Source organism: Pogonomyrmex barbatus, unplaced genomic scaffold (assembly GCF_055798465.1).
Source record: "Pogonomyrmex barbatus isolate J1 unplaced genomic scaffold, ASM5579846v1 scaffold7, whole genome shotgun sequence".
Classification (NCBI taxonomy): domain Eukaryota; kingdom Metazoa; phylum Arthropoda; class Insecta; order Hymenoptera; family Formicidae; genus Pogonomyrmex; species Pogonomyrmex barbatus.
Window position 1 is genome coordinate 6,987,968 of NW_028297171.1, and position 16,312 is coordinate 7,004,279.

Genomic DNA, 16,312 nt, shown 5'->3' on the forward strand with positions numbered 1-16,312 from the left:
TGACTATTCTTATTAAAACAAATATTTCACACAATTTATATTTCAAAAAAATCAAAGAAATAGGAAATGGAAATTACGAGGTATCGTATTTATTATAATATTTATGTGCATGCGGATGATAATGATTTTTCTAAAAATGCTTATATTTGAATGTATTTTGCACCGAGCTCTAAATTTTCGCTGATTTAAACGTAATTCTTTCTTTCACTTTCGGATTAAGAGTGCGGAATAAATCGCCGAATATGCTAAATATCTCAAATAGAAAAAGAAAGAGAGAGAGAGAGAGAGAGAGAGAGAGAGAGAGAGAGATTTCGTTTGATTTGACGCTAATTTTCGAGATCCATAAATATCGCATGAATTATAGAACTTTGTATTATTTTCACATTATCATGTTTGATAGAATTTCATCGCAATTTAAAATAAAAAAAGGTGTGTGTGTCCCACGTGATTAACATCGGGAGTGCCATGCGAGGTGCGGATAATTATTCTATCATGATAATTAATACTTGCAATCGTGTTTAACGTATTGTCACGAGTGCTATGGCGTACAATAAGCGGATTTGAGACAAAGACTTGCTGGGTTTCAACGTAGTCACAATTCTGCTGCTACACATCATATCGATCTAATAACATTTATTATGAAATATGAATTCTCAAAACAAATTATCCGTTCGCCGTATTTCTTTAACTCTTTAAATCAACCCATCTCTCGTAAAATTGAATAATATATATGAAATAAAACCTAGTATTTCGAGTGTCGAGTTTCCTCATCAAAACTATGCGTCATCCCATTAGTGATTGCATTACTTTTAATATTCCAGTTTATTTTTCTTTTTAATTTTTCTTTCAAACCGTTATTACATTACATCATTCATATATCTAACGTAACAATGATTACATTTTTTTTAAAATCCTCATTCATTTTATCTTCACTTTGATCCGTATTCCAAATAATATTCTATAAATCTAATTTCAATTTGCGGAAAGATCGATCCCGCATGATATATTTAAAAAGGAAAGAAAACATTCGTTGCGTGAGAAAATAAATATTTTTCTCAGAGTACAAATTTTTTCAAAAAGGCAGACCGGCAAACGTGCGGTTTCTACAAATTACAGCTTAAAGATCAAAGTTCGCGCGATAATGATAATGCCTTATATTGAAATGATATCGACAATATGTACGCCATATACATTTTCGATTCAATGCAAATAGATACGATTCGTCAGTCGTCAGCGTGGGATTCAGTTTGTGATCGCAGTTTGCTGATTGCATATTCGAATCAAACCAAGAATAATGCATATTAAATTTCCACGTGCGTTTTGCATGATTCTTTACTCTACTACTGTCAGGGAGCATCTAGATTATTATTGAATTAGAGTATTAAATTTCTTTATAACAAGTTTTAAAACAATACAATTAATTTAATTACAAAGTAATGAAATATATAATTAAGATCTTACTAAAGTCTAATAAAAAGTGTAATAAAAATATATTTAAGCTTCTATAAACTATTGAAACATCAATAAGTAAAGTAATTAACGCACGTGTGTATAATGTGTTTAAAAAAAATGGAGAGAAAATTATTCTGAAGTTAATTAATTCTACGGTAAATAACAAAAATGATAAGTTAGATTACAATTATTAGTACGTTACATTTTCGTGTATTTCCAAATTATTTTCCGTACCCGAATAACGTCGTCGTCAGCTGCTCTTGACCGTAGTTGGACGTGAACTTGACGGTTACGGTTTTACGGTTACAGTGACACCGGGAGCGGAATCGTTTGTTTGCAATAATTCGGTCAGCGTGACGTCAATTATCAGACGGCTGCCAGACGAAGTCGCGCCGCAATTTAATTTTGGAAATTCACGATATACAAATGCAAACAGACGTGCACAATGTCCAAAGATAAAATAATCGAATGCCGGAGCAGCGTGAGATTGCCCCGCGGGAGATTTCACATAATGCGGAAAGCCGGAGGTCGTTATCCCGGCGCGTCACGCGGGTTTCGAGAGAATGCCGTCGGGAGTTTGGAAAATTGCTTTCGTCGTCGATCAACGTAAATCCCGTCGGGAAACTTCAAAAGCAAAGCCGATAAAAGCCGGATTCGGGGAACCTTCTTACTCAATCTTGAGATAGGTGATTCAGACGAGATGCGTATCGCGGTTTCGAACTATACTCGACGTTCGCTAAAGATTAAAAGAGCGTAACGAACGCTGTCAAAAATATTGATTATCAACAAAAGTAATATCTATACGATATCGTAGATTAAATACACGATTTTATTTATCTGGCGTTTTGAATAATTTTTAAAAATGTTAATTAACATTAAAATACACGTGTCTCTCGTTTTCCCTCTCTACCGAGGCAACCACTGCCAATTGTACCTTTCTCAAAATCATCTATTAATATTCGCATATTGCCTCACGAACATTTTACATTTCTGCTGTGTGGAAACATAGGTACATATGACGCACACGCATGCAGTATCTATTTAAATGAAATCACAGCTGAATCACAGCTGATCATTCTTCTCTCTGAAAACATGGGAGTCTCCGTGTGACGTAAGCACATGAATTACAAATACAACGCCCTCGCCGATGTCGAATGCTTGTACACTTTGCTATTAATAAACGCGTGATATACATGATAACAACGAAGCAATTCGCTCACGCGAGAAAACGTAATGTGTTGCTTGTGTCATACGTCACAAACGTCTCTGATCGTGTGTCAACATGCGTAATGTTGCATTAGACGAGTTTCGTTGCACATTCCATTAGACAAGCTTTTTTTTGCATCGTGTTTCGCTACAAAGATGAATCAGAACAAAGTTAGCGATTAGGTACTAATTACTTAATCCCAGAATTTGTGTACGTATATTGACTTAAAAAACGGTTTTTTTTCTGCGGCTATACGAAGAATTTATGATAAGAACAATTAATAAGAATTTCTAATGAAAGGAAGTGATAAGAATTTATCTTTGGTCCAAAAGGCAACGCAATATAACGCTGATATTGTTCACAAAGTATTAGCTACCAATATTTCCGTAATAAATTTCCATTTTTATCTTAGATATGCAAATATAAATTAAAAAAATGTAAATTGTTCAAAATAGATTTTCGCTGCGATAAAATTTTAATACACAGATTTCATATCATTGAATTTCTTTTAATCATTAATTGTTTTACAAATTTAGAATATTTGATCGCAAACTTTTTACTTTAAAAAATAAAAGATTTGAATATAACATTAGTTTATTTCATTCGATTAATTAAAAAAGAAATTAAAGGATGTAATAATGTAATAATATGACATACAGCAAAATATATTCTAAATTTATTAAAAATCTATTAAAAAAATAACTCGAGGATATCTTACAACTTGAAATTTTGTCACAGTAATAGAAACTTATAGTTATAATGTTATAATTACTTTGGAAACGAAACCATACGCTTAATATAGCAAAGACAACATGTATACAAGAGCTCTTTGGTACCGGAACCTAAAGAATATCGATCGCGGTGTGGTAACATGCAACATTGTTTCGCATATTACGAGTAAGAGAATATTTCTCATAAGTTTCGTGCACGATATTGATTTTAGTATCAGTTCTCGATGTATGTTAAATATCGAACCAATTTTTAATAAATTCCTCGCGAACTTACATTTATTATCGAAAATAACTATTTAATATTACGTATCTATTAGAGTTAATAAATGCGATAGGAAAAGAGATAGAAAATATATACATAATTACATATTTTCCAATTAATTAAAAAATGACATCGACAAAGGTATTTTTAAAAAAATCCTGATACAAAAATATACGTAAAAATTCTTTTATAAGCATGATAAAGTTAATTAGAAAGCATGGATTACGATCTTATTTACGACCGAGAGAAAAATACGTTAACATGATACGATAACTGTGATAAGACGAGATATATATATATATATATATATATATATATATATATATACTCTCGCGTCGAGGAAAATCGAATCGTTGGCGAGCTTAAGCTTCGCCGGGTCTTTTCGGCAAATCCTACTCATTCATCTTTTGATCCTTACCTTCGGTAGAAGAGATCGACGGTATTCTCAAACTCGAGCCCCGTCGCAGATTGACGACCGTGGCCTCCACCTCCGGCTCTAGCATCTCGACGTTCGTTCACCAATTCCACAGCGGGTAGAGAAAGCGAAAGAGAGCGAGACGAGACGATCTCGTGGTTCGTGCGACGGCAAAACTCGGTCAAACTGAGTTGACACCGCTGGTCAACGGCGTTTACTCCTCGAACCCGGTGAGGAATTCCCGTGGATGCCTATCGACCGGCCCGTCGCCTATCGCGCGGATCGGCCAATGGTAGTGATAGAGAACAGTCACGTGCGATTGCTTTCGACAGCACGTCCTCGATGATCCGTCGTCAATGCCGCGCGACTCGAGCAGAAGTTTCGCAACAAACGCCCGCGCGATTCTTTTCTAAACGCGAGCATCGCTGGCGAGCATCGATGCTCTCGATTCGGTAGTCGCCGCTCGCCGTCATCGTTAAAACGCACGGCTGTACGTCCGCGTACAATGACACTATCGCAAAGACGTTTTCACCTTTTTTTTTTCTTCTTTCTATCTATTGATTCATTTCCCGTATGAAGAAACTTGTTTTTTTTTTTTTTTTTTATTTGCGCGCGCGAAATCGACTCGGACTCTGAGTCACTCGGAATGATCTGATGTTCTTGACGAGTTATTGAAAAATACTAAGATAGATGCATCGATGAACGATTACTGTTATTAAAATTATTATTAGATATTTATATTATATTTTTGTTGTGAAAATTTTACTATTGCTGACTATTGATATTATCGACATTCATGCAGTATATTATTTTGTTCTCATGTAAATGAAGTTATTGGAATTTAAAATGTAGAATTTATGATAAAATGAGAAGGCGTAGACAAGACGTATAAAAGATAATGTTCTTCTATTTATACATTTATGGCACCTTTTAGACTTTTACAATATTTGATCTTATCACCGAGTTTACGCACGCTACTGTCATGTAAATTCAACGATATTCAAAAGTTCAAATTTTAACATTCATAAAAACAAATGAATGACGAAACTGGAAAAAAGTTCTGCTAAATATTCCATGTATAAACTAGCGAACAGTCCCGAGTATAATTTCTCGAGTATAATTACGATATTATTTCAATCAAAAGGTTTAACGTTACTCGTTAGCTATGCACCGACTATATTCTTCAATGTATCCATCGTTCACAAATGCAGGTATCCTGTAATTATCGCACATGCCGCGAGTCGTACTTCGCTTTAATAATGTATTTTTTAGGTTTCGCAAAGCGGAATCGATCGCGACCCGACAAAAATCGCTCCGGCAGCGTCTTGCGCGAAGCTGCGAATCGCGGTGGTCGACATCATACTGACAGAGGTATCACATCCCACGTATACCGAGGAGCTGGCCGCCGCTCATATATTTGCGATTCGCGAGTTTACGTGTTGACGCGCGTCATCTTCTAGGAATTCGCGAGATCTCGAGAAAGATGCAAGCTTTTTTGTGACGTCGCGAGTCACCCGCGCGAGAATTCGGGCGCGAATATTCAACGTCGACAGCGAAGTACAGTCCGATCAAGACATTTGTCGTGGGTCCAACGCGCAATGGTGATAAGCCGGCCGTTGATAAGGCGTATGATTGGCTGCTCGTAACGAACATTCGGCCGCGACTGAGGGATCGAGTTAAAACTCGACGGTTTATTTTCATCTTGACGTGTCGTGCCAACGAACGAAACGCCGATACGCTATCCGGCTTAGAAATTAATTAAACGCAACGAGTATGTGAAATATATACAGGAAATCGGTTTTCCCTCGCACTCGACGGCACCACGTCGCAAAAACGTGCGAGCGTTGAGCGTGTGAATTATAAATCCGGAATGTTCGCGCCTTCCAACGGAGGAAGGACCTCAAAGTGAGCGAACTCGGAGTTCCGCACGTTTGCCTCTCTCTTTTCTCGCATGGCCCAAACTATGTCACTATAATACGCTCACGTAAAGCTTCAATTCTTTGACTACGGCACGTAAAACTGCCGTTTCGAAGTTCTCAACAAATGACGTGGAAATATAATATTTTCGATGTATCCGAATATGGACTGCTCCAACTACTCGACACAATACAAATAAACGATGTAAAAAATTGACAATGAGAACGTCGATTAATTACTTGCTTTGAATTTCTATTTGCCTTTATAATTTTCCTACTTGGAAGTATACAGATTATAACGGCGTTCGTAGCCAAGGAATTAAATGTAATTTGTAGAACAAAAGCGATTCGCGCGAGTTACGCGAGTACAGCGAGCGCCCGAGAGTGACTGGATGGATCGTGCGTTAAAAGTTCGTTTATTTTGGTATCGCGTCGTGCCAAAAGCAGAACGCAGCTGACAACCGGTGGTGACACAGTAATTGTAACGACGACATCAAAACAGTTTCTTTTCGATGTAAATCGATCAAGATGTTTTCGGGACTTTTTTTTTTTTTTTAATTATTTCTATTATACAGACAAAAAAGAAGTCTGTTTATTCACTGAAGAGTGTTTTTGGATCAAGCGAATGGAATAGCAGGAAGTGGAGCTAATTTTATTATTGCGCATTAGGAACTCGCTGTAAATTTTACTTTCGGACTCACGTAAGTCCCAGTTGCGTCACTGGAAAAGAATTGACCGGATAGAGACGGGCACTAGTCGCGGCGAGGCGACAGAAAAACACAAATCTTAGAAAACTAGCATCTTCATTTTTTTTTTCTCGTTCGATATTTTATAGGTATACATAATTGTTCTCACGACAAAACTTTCGCACTCCCTTTATCAGAAATTTCTCTCGGCGAGATGAATTTGTCTCTTCGTTATATCATATTTCGCTTTTACGTATCACCGGTGTACTCGATGGCTCATCGAACTCGCTATGCGAGCGAACAATGCGAACAATATTAAGTATCGATAACAATTCAATTTCGCCTACCTACATTGAATCCTGCTTATCGCAATCTAACGCGCGAGAGTTACTTCCCAAATCAAAAAGTGATTTCTTGAGCACCAAATTGGAAATTGAATATTCAAAATCAAAATCTGTCCTTCTTAAAAAGAATTCTTTCTTACAGATGTATTTTTAAAATGCTCCTGTAATAAGAAAAATTTTTTTATAAAGCTAGAATCATTATAATAAAATAAAAGTTAATTATCAACAATTTTAACAAATTAAGAAGATATAAAAAAAATCTTTCTTTTAAGAAAAAACGTTCTTATAAATATATAAAATAAAATAAAAAATTAAAAAATATTAGACACACACACAATCAAACGGCTTAAAAATATATTTCAAGAATATCAAAAACTTTAAAAAAAAGAAGATTAACAAAATAGTTATCCCTTCATGCATCGTAGAATCACATATCATAGAATCACATCGAGCATTTTGACGCAACTTGGACAATACAAAATTATAAAAAAGAGAGAGAAAGAGAAATTATATTACAATAAAATTATTGCGCGAGTATTAATGCGCAATCCTCACATTTATTACTTCCGCGTTTATGCACCCTGATAAGTAAAATCTTACATTCAGCTTTTTATCGCAGCTTGTCACGCTTTCGTCGAACTCAAAATCTCGCGCGCTAATTTCGATCATCGCAAGCCTATTCTTTCAAGATATTTGCAAAATCTGTCGATAAACACCTTTTCCTTCGGGCGATTCATCGCCATTTCGATGATATCGATATTAACAAAGCAAAATGACTTGAGAAGCATCACATGAGCGACCATTAACAGGTCGTCGTCGGTGGTGAAACGTCTGTCGCGGAGGAGCGGCGCGAGTGACAGCTCCTCGTGACATCGAGCGTCCCAAAAATCGTCCTCGCGATAACAGGCGTGCTTCGCGTACGCGACAGTGAGAACGGCGATCAAGTGCGCCAGGAATCTACGGTGGCACCACAACGTCTCGTGATTGTCGTACGTGAGAATATATTTCTCATTATTCCAGCACTCCTCCGTCCAGTATGACAACGCCGTTAGGTAACACCTGAGTTTGCGTATATCGGTGGACGAGTAACCGTGATCGCGCTCCAGACATGCGACCTCGCGAATACGTTCCAACAACGTCCGTTCGGTTTCGCCGGCGGGATGGTAACGGTCCATATAGAAGAACAGCGTTAACCCGATCCTGTGATAATCGGGATCCTCGCGCGCCTCTCTGCCCAGAGACACCACCGCCAGCATGTACTTTCGCAGCAGGAACTGCAGGTAGGAGTGCGCGCTGTGATCGGACACGTGTTGCCGGCACCATACGGCCGTTCTCATCCATTCGCTGTCGTAACTGAGGGATAAGCCGCGGGACTCGAACAGGGTCACCAGGTGCCGCCGGTAACTCCACGCGTGATAGTTGTTCGCGTACCGATCCGCGCAGGTCTGCACGAGCTCGAGCTCGCTGTTGGCGAGTGCGGCGACGTCGGTCTGCTCGGCGTCCAGGACGAGCGGCATCAGCCAGCTTCGATACGCGAAGGCCTCGAAACACTTTGGCGTGTGATAGAGCACCGGCCGTGTAAAGGATAGCTCGTCGCGTGAGTCCAACCTGCCGGCGCGTACCAACTCCCGCCGCATATTCCAGAACATGGTCACGTTCGGATTAAACAGCAGGGCACCCAGCAGCCATCTCGCCACGGTGCTGGGTTCCTCGCGTCGTTGATGACGCGTCCGCCGATACTCCAGCAGCCGACGGTACGTGTAAATGTAGAGCGGCTGGACGCACCAAGATGCCACTCCCAAGCTGTCCTCCTGATGAAAGACCGGCGATCGGTTCTCGCTGTCCTCCATCGGCAGGATCACGAAACTCCTTCTAGGAAGGCAGAGAAGTCGCGACCGTAAAATTGCTACTCCACTTTGTACTTGTATTGTATTGTAAAAAAAATGTCCACAAATTCTTTTTGGCATTGATAAAACTATTAAATTGCCATATGAAGACAATTATTTTTTTTTTATCATTATGTCTTATTACTAGCTTACTATGTATCGTTTTAAAGTGATAAAAATCTACTATATATATATATATATATAAAATCATTTCCCTAAGAATATTACAAATTAATTAATTAATTATAATATTATAACACATAAACATTATAAAAATAGAAGAATTATTCTTAACTCTATGCAACAAATAAAATTACGTTTAAGATAGCGTGTTTATTAAATAATAATTATTTCGATATTCAGCAATATTCTATATGTTACTTAAATCCGCAATGTGTCTATTATAGATAACACAGCAAATAATCATTTGTCGCAATGCTGATGCTGTAAGGATTGAAAGAAATTTTGCACCGACAAAATTAGAAGTACCATTATGTTCATACTTGAAATCTTATATCCTTTGTTAATCTAATAATTTAAGTAATAAAACTTAATTATTAATATCAATATAAATGATCAAAAATTGTGTAGGTCGCTTAAACATATAATAATACTATAAAAAATTTTTGGTATAATCTAACAATCAATTGGAACGTCCTACATATTCTAATAATCCAACAAAATTACTTTCAGATCTGTATCTTTAAAAGATGTTTAGATATCAAATCTTTAGATGCTTCAATAAAATTATCTTTTCATGTTCCAAAATTCCGATAAAGTTATCTCGAAACGAGCTTGTCGAAGCTTATCGAAAAAAAGTAAAAATAGCTGCGAAAATTTTCCTTTTTTCCATTCGGTTTCTGGGATCGTCGGCACATACGCCGAAGATGGTAAAAATAAATGAGCAATTAAACTTAAGTGCGTTACGCAAGTAAGGCCGAATTAAGGATGCAAACAAGTCACGATTATTAGCACTCGATGCTCCCCGGATGGCGCTACTTTACGAACGCCGGACGCGGCCGATTATTTATCAAGCACCTCTCTGTTCCTGTCGCATAAATTTTTCTTCCGTGTTTTCCCGTGTTCTCTTTTTTTCGTCCCAATTCTATCCGAAAATTTATTTTAATCTTACGCTTGACAAAATCAGAATAATGAAATTGATAAGCGTTTTCGATACGAAAATAATTGGGATCGATTTTAACGAGCTTTTATTTGTACAGCTCTCGAAAATGTCCAATTTGTACAGCTATGCAAATTTAACTTCGAGAAATTTTACAAGGGATAAATATAATAAAATAAAATAGGACGACAATAATACCCAGATCTTACTTTTAATAAACGCGTGATATATGTTTCGTGTTAAACCTACGCTTAAGAAGATTGGTTTTAATTACCCCCGGAGCAATTCGAATAAATTGAGTGCCGACCGTAATTCCCCGGCATTATATCTGCATAGTCGTCTAATTATTACACTGCTCTCATATAGTAAGAACATAAAAGAATAACTTATCTCGAATGTAGAGAAAAAGAAAATAGAAATATCGATATCATGCACGGACATTTATTTACTTATTTATACTTTGATGTTTTCCTCATAAATCTCAACAGTTTGTGATAACAGAACTTTTGATGATACCAAAAAAGAATATTAAGAATATATTACACTTATTTTTATTTACAATAAAAAAATATATATATTATTTTAGATCGCATTTAAAAATAATTAAAAAAATTTTGCAGCAATTTAAAATTTGGATAAAAAATAATTTAAATATAAAATAAAAATATGCTTTAATAGAAATATAATTAAGAAAATAATGATAAAAATCTTAATTCAATCTTAAAAAGTACATTTCTATTTATTTATTTAAATAATTTTTTATACAGATTCTAAAACGCTATTAAACTATTTTGTATTTTTTTTTTAATACGATTTACAAAAAATCTGTAAGTTTTTCATGTTTTCATTGCAAATATACAAATTATAAAAATAAGTGTAATACATCCTAAATTAAATCAAGCAATCCAGCGCTATCTTTCTCTCTCTCTCTTAATATTTCATAGATTATGATCTAGAACGGCGGTCAATTACGATTGGAGCACGTGACTTGCGACGGACTCACAATCAACTTCGCGATTATTACCGCACGTTGCAGTAGCGGCGAGTAGCGTGGGCGAAAAAGTTCGCGCGCGAGATCGATCATCACGTTAAAATCGCGAGGTCGATTCGCCTTGCGGTTGACTATTAGCGCGATCGCACAGTGCTTTTTTTTTATCACCCTCGCTTTCCCAACCCCCCGCCCTTTCGTCGAAGACTCCGCCCTCGCAACTGTGCGGTTAAAACCGCGGTGCACGGGATGTGCATTCCAGTCTACGGATGTTGCAGTGCGGGCATCGAAACGGGGCCCCCGTAAGGAATTTAGGTTAGGATCCCTCGCTGCGACGTCCGCGGCGATTTTAAATCGATAACGCGGTATATATCGGCCGCTTCGCCCACATTCCTCCTCACGCTCTGTCACTCTTCCTACTATCGAACAAATGATCAATCATACGAATTTGAATTTCGAGAGACTAAAAGAAAACAATCATTGACGAGATGCGCAAGATTTACCTGAAAAAAAACCAAATCGTAATCGCGACGGAAAATCGTAACAGTCACAACCTACCCCAGAGTTCAAATCGCGACACCGCAAAACGCGCGTAAAACGCGACTCGCGACAACCGGAAAACCGTCGAAAGGCTTCCGCGCGTGCGAGACTCGCGACGTGCTACTCCAACCGATTTCGATCTTTGCCTGTCGCGGAGACGGGACAGACCACGACAAAAACACGCCCGTGTGCCGCGAGCTGCGGGTACATATCGCGGGCGTAAAAACAGGAGAGAGGAGAACGCGCACTCACATAGTGGGATTCCTCCTGACGGTGTTCTCGATGTCACGGAGGATCTTCTCGGCGGCCGGGAACTCGTTGTCCACCATCGTGTGAGCCGCATCACATCTCCCTCGTGGACGTGTCGGTCGACGGCGGACGCGCCAGTGTGACCACACCACCCTCGCGCGTTGTCTCTTTCTCTCTCCCTTGCGCCCTCCTTCCTCTTCTCTCGCTTCCTCTTTCCGTCTTCCCGCCGCACGGTACCGTCTCGTTGCGGCGTATAGGTCGGTGCGGCACTTTGCTCTGCGGAAGCGCTGCCGGAGTGCGGCAGTCGCGGCAGTTTCGGAGCGCTCGACCGCGCGCGTCACGAAGTGAGCCGCGAGTCGGCCCGGGCGCGCCGCCCAGGCTCACCAACTTCACGCGCTCGACGAACGGCCCCCCTCCCCATGACCACCGAGTTTGTCATTACCCGCGCGACGAATCGAATTTATTCCATACATAAACCTCTCCGGAAGCGATGAAATTATTGATGTGCCCTGATGAACTAGAGTGACTCTAGTCTAAAGTCTATTTGTGCGACTAATGTTCCGTCTTACATCCATTTCTATTAATATAGATTACTTTAATTTCAACTTAATTTACTTTTTATCCTTTTTTAATTCTTGAATGTAAAAGAAAATTAAGAATAACTAAACCGAGATTAAAATTAATCTACAAATGAACACTTGCTTTATTAAAAAAAGCTCGATTGCAACTTTGTCGGATAGCTTTTTATGACTCTTATTAGAACATATTCGTATAACAAATTTTGAATTATAAATAAAAAATAATTAAGAAACAAATTTATTTCATTAAGCAACGTGAAATAATAATAACAGCGCAATAATTATATTTACTAATGCATTTTGCTAATAACAAAATGGATAATGATTATCCCATTTATATCAGACATTTCGATACTTCCATGTAATAGCATACCGCCGCCATTAGCAAAATCTTAATAATCAAAGATGTTATTTTTCATCTCTAAAACTTTTATTGATTAATTAAAAATATCGAAAATCTAAATTCTAATCAGTAAAATTCCTCCGACTTCAAAATAGTTGAAGAAAAGCTTTCGATAATAACCGATTAAGGAATAAAAATTTACATTTCAATTTTAATGAATTTGAGTTTCGAACAAAACGTCGATTTCGACACGAATACTTGATAGAGATAATTAAAGTATCATATTCCTATAAAAGTTCGTTTTATAAATTAAAAACCTGCCAATATGAATTGTAGCGCGTAATTCTCTTTATTTTATCAGTATATTATCATTGCCTTCCGGAAAATCGCGCGCGCCGTGATTTACGTCCGACATTTTCTTATTAGACAAAGCTCGATAATGCCACGACGCGATAACAATGGTAAAGCAAAGGTAAACTTCGCTTTGCGTCTTATCGAACTTCTGATAACGATAATCACGCATATTCCATCGCTTACCGCGCGATAAGCTAATTGTAAACTTACGTGTAGAAAAATCGCGATAAAACTCGCGAAATTACGAGCAACGTAACAAAAGACCGCCATAGAATCGACTGACTATTGCATACTGTAGTATCGATACGGACGTTAACATCCCGAAGTTGGACTCGAGATCTCGACGGGCGTCAGGCGCGATCGGAGTGAAGTAGGCACGCGCGAGCCGAAACATAACCTACGTTGACCATAAATTCCATTTCTATCGACTCATCTCCTAATAAGGTAAAAAGCAAAAAAAGAAGAGGAAACATAAGTGAGGACACTTTCGATCCTTTGACACAGACTCGCGGGCCCGGCTCCTCCCATTTCCGTCATTCCAAGAGGTGAAGCGTCCCGTCGAACGTACGGAGATAAATAATGTCTGATCCGCGTATAAGAACGCTCAAGATTAAGACGGGAGTAGTGAAACGCCTCGCGAAAGAAAAAGTTACGTACGAAAAGGAGGCGGCGCAGCAGCGCGAGAGGATACAAAAGTTAAAGGAGCAGGGTGAGGATTGCTTTTCAGCCGTGAGGATGGATGAAGTGTGCGAATCACGTGGCATCGAAATGATCTGTCTCGCGTAGCTGCGTAATACGAATTCGAAAATGCGTAGATTTGTTTAATGTGTTTCACGAATATTTCTTCTAATTTATAATATCTAAATAATATGTTTTATTAAAATATTTCTGATGACGCAGTTGTTTTGAAAGATTTTATTGATTTTTTTATGTCCATTTCCACCAATGTAAATTAACTTTAATCTCAATTTTATTTTCTTTTACCCTTTATTTTCTATTACCCTTTATCTTCTTTTAATTCTTAGAACTAAAATAAAATCAAAGATAAATTAAATCAAGCTTAAGAATTAATTTACATTGGTTGGATCAGTTTTAGTCACAATACGCTTTTTTCTTTAATTTTAATGTTTTTAAAATATTTATCTACTTTTGTTAAACAATTTTATTAATAAAATATGTATGTTGTTATAGATAAAGATGGCTATGACATAAAGAAGCAAGAAGAAGTGCTTCAAGAATCCCTTATGATGGTACCTGACTGCCAAAGACGTCTTGTTAAAGCATTTGAAGAACTCAAGAAGATTTTAGACACCGAGCAAGATTTAAAAGAAGTTGAAGATTACATCGATGCAGAAAAAGTACTGCAGGAAGCAGAGGCGCAACTACCAAAAGAGGGAGATATTTTACAGATGTGTTAAAAAAGTGCTCTTTGATAAATTTTGCTAAATTATTTTTTAATATTCAATATTTTTCTTTCTTACCTTTACTAACATTTGACAAATTTTACACTCAAAATCTATTGTAGTCTAAGTTCTCTTTTTTTATTATCATTCTCACTTGGATATACTATTAAACAAACATGTACAGTGATCAATCCTTTCAGCAAAATGCTGTACAAACTTATGAAAATGTGCATTTTAACATGTATTACCCAATAATTCAACAACCATTTCCATATAATGTAAATTATGATGGGAATATATATTATAACATTTATCCAAGCCATGTAACATGTGATAACAATATTGTTAATGACGCGACGTCAATCGATAGACTAAGAAGACAGGAAGATGAAAAGGCCATTGAACAATTTCTTCAAGAGACAGAATTGCTAATTCCTGCTAAAAATAAACAGAAAGAGCCATGTAAGATTGCAGCTACTAGGAGTGCGTTGATGACAGTGGCAAAATTAAATAAGCAACTTGAGGCTATTTGTGTGGAACTCAAGGACAACATTGACTTACCAGAAGCACAATGGCAGGAGAAAGTCAGTGCCTGTAATGCTGCAAAACATGAAATCTGTGAAATTTTAAAAACAGTAAATGATGTGAACTTTTTGAATAAAGTTAAAAACGACTTAGAAAAACGTAAGAAAAAACGTATAAGAGAACAACGTAGAAGGAAAGAACATAAAAAAGAGAAATTAATGAGGGAAGAAAGAAGAATAAGATTGCATGCAGAGGCTGATTTATGGATTCGAAAGGAACAGGCGGTAATTGAGCAGGAGAAACAAGAAGAGAATTTACGTAAGGATGCAGATATGGTTTTGTCTGACGTTCGAAGCAAAAGAAACGATGCACGAAAGTACTTAGGAATTTTGCAAGAACTACAGAATTTACGGAAGATCAAAACAAACATTGCTCGAGCGAGAGGCGAAAAATTATCCTTAGCAACTGAAGAAGTATTCAATGATATGATTAGTAAGATTTTATAACTACAAATTAATTTTCTTAATCAAAAAACATATGATATAAAATAATGAATAATTGTAATAATAAAATAATAAACAGATTAATAGAATATTTAGTAATAAATCAAAATATATCGCTTTATAAATGTATAATATATATTATTTTATTTTTAATAATGCATTTGTTGCAGCTAAATTAATAAACCAATGGACTATTCTGGATCATGAGTATGCAATAGAAGAACAGGAGTTAAAATTAATGCTGAAAATGGATAACGAGAAGAGAATCGAAAAACAAACGAAAAATTTATTCGATGATTGGGAAAATGTATTATTTGGAACAAATATATTAGCTGCCGAACAGTCTTATACAAATACGGATAGCCTTATCATGATTCGGTATATATTTACATTATGATAATTCTTAGATTAAATTTACGTTATGATATAAATTTTAGATAATAATAATTAAAAAACAAGAATAAAAAAAATTATCTTTTTCATATTTCAGTGCAGCCTGGGATAGATTCATCAGTTCAGAGAATGATGCAACAACGATTCCAACGGGATGGATAGTGCCTGAAAAACCATCTTCTGCTGCTTGGCAAAAATATCTCAATAAAGAAACTTCTTAAAATAAGCAAATGTCAATATAAGTTTACTTAAGGAAGAATAACTAAACAAACGAATTCAATAAATAAATCATTATTAGCAGATTGTAAATCAAGATACAGATCAAGATATAGTGATTTATAATCATATTTTCCGTTTCACTTTTTCAAAAATTGTAGATATGAAATATATATATTTTAATTTTTAAAGATTTAATTT

At 36.8% G+C, this 16,312-nt stretch overlaps 4 protein-coding genes across 6 annotated transcripts in view; 2 read left to right on the plus strand and 2 right to left on the minus strand.

Moving 5' to 3' along the window:
• LOC105423515 (uncharacterized) overlaps positions 1-4,502 on the minus strand; it is a 60,648-nt gene extending 56,146 nt beyond the window's left edge. For both annotated transcript variants that reach the window (XM_089083128.1, XM_089083127.1), the window contains exon 1: positions 4,071-4,502. In XM_089083128.1, the coding sequence (XP_088939254.1) occupies positions 4,071-4,155 (85 nt within the window). In that variant the 5' untranslated portion in view covers positions 4,156-4,502. The remainder of the gene's footprint in view (positions 1-4,070) is intronic.
• Positions 4,503-6,769: 2,267 nt separating this feature from the next.
• Positions 6,770-13,227, minus strand: temp (protein prenyltransferase alpha subunit repeat-containing protein tempura). 2 transcript variants are annotated; one of them, XM_011640186.3, is made up of 2 exons: positions 11,800-13,227; positions 6,770-8,882 (listed from the first exon to the last, which is right to left on the minus strand). In XM_011640186.3, exons 1-2 carry the CDS (start codon positions 11,874-11,876, stop codon positions 7,679-7,681), a joined length of 1,281 nt encoding a protein of 426 aa, XP_011638488.2. In that variant the 5' UTR covers positions 11,877-13,227; the 3' UTR covers positions 6,770-7,678. The 2 variants fall into 2 exon arrangements, with proteins under 2 accessions (XP_011638488.2, XP_011638486.2); XM_011640184.3 differs by having other exon boundaries at positions 6,770-8,885.
• Positions 13,228-13,430: 203 nt separating this feature from the next.
• On the plus strand, positions 13,431-14,536 carry LOC148934956 (tubulin-specific chaperone A-like). The gene is made up of 2 exons (XM_089083147.1): positions 13,431-13,780; positions 14,263-14,536. The coding sequence occupies exons 1-2, from the start codon at positions 13,651-13,653 to the stop codon at positions 14,487-14,489; spliced, it is 357 nt and encodes a 118-aa protein (XP_088939273.1). The 5' UTR covers positions 13,431-13,650; the 3' UTR covers positions 14,490-14,536.
• Positions 14,537-14,634: 98 nt separating this feature from the next.
• Positions 14,635-16,208, plus strand: LOC105428091 (Tubulin binding cofactor A). The gene is made up of 3 exons (XM_011640173.3): positions 14,635-15,491; positions 15,673-15,880; positions 15,993-16,208. The coding sequence occupies exons 1-3, from the start codon at positions 14,651-14,653 to the stop codon at positions 16,114-16,116; spliced, it is 1,173 nt and encodes a 390-aa protein (XP_011638475.2). The 5' UTR covers positions 14,635-14,650; the 3' UTR covers positions 16,117-16,208.
• Positions 16,209-16,312: the final 104 nt, after the last annotated feature.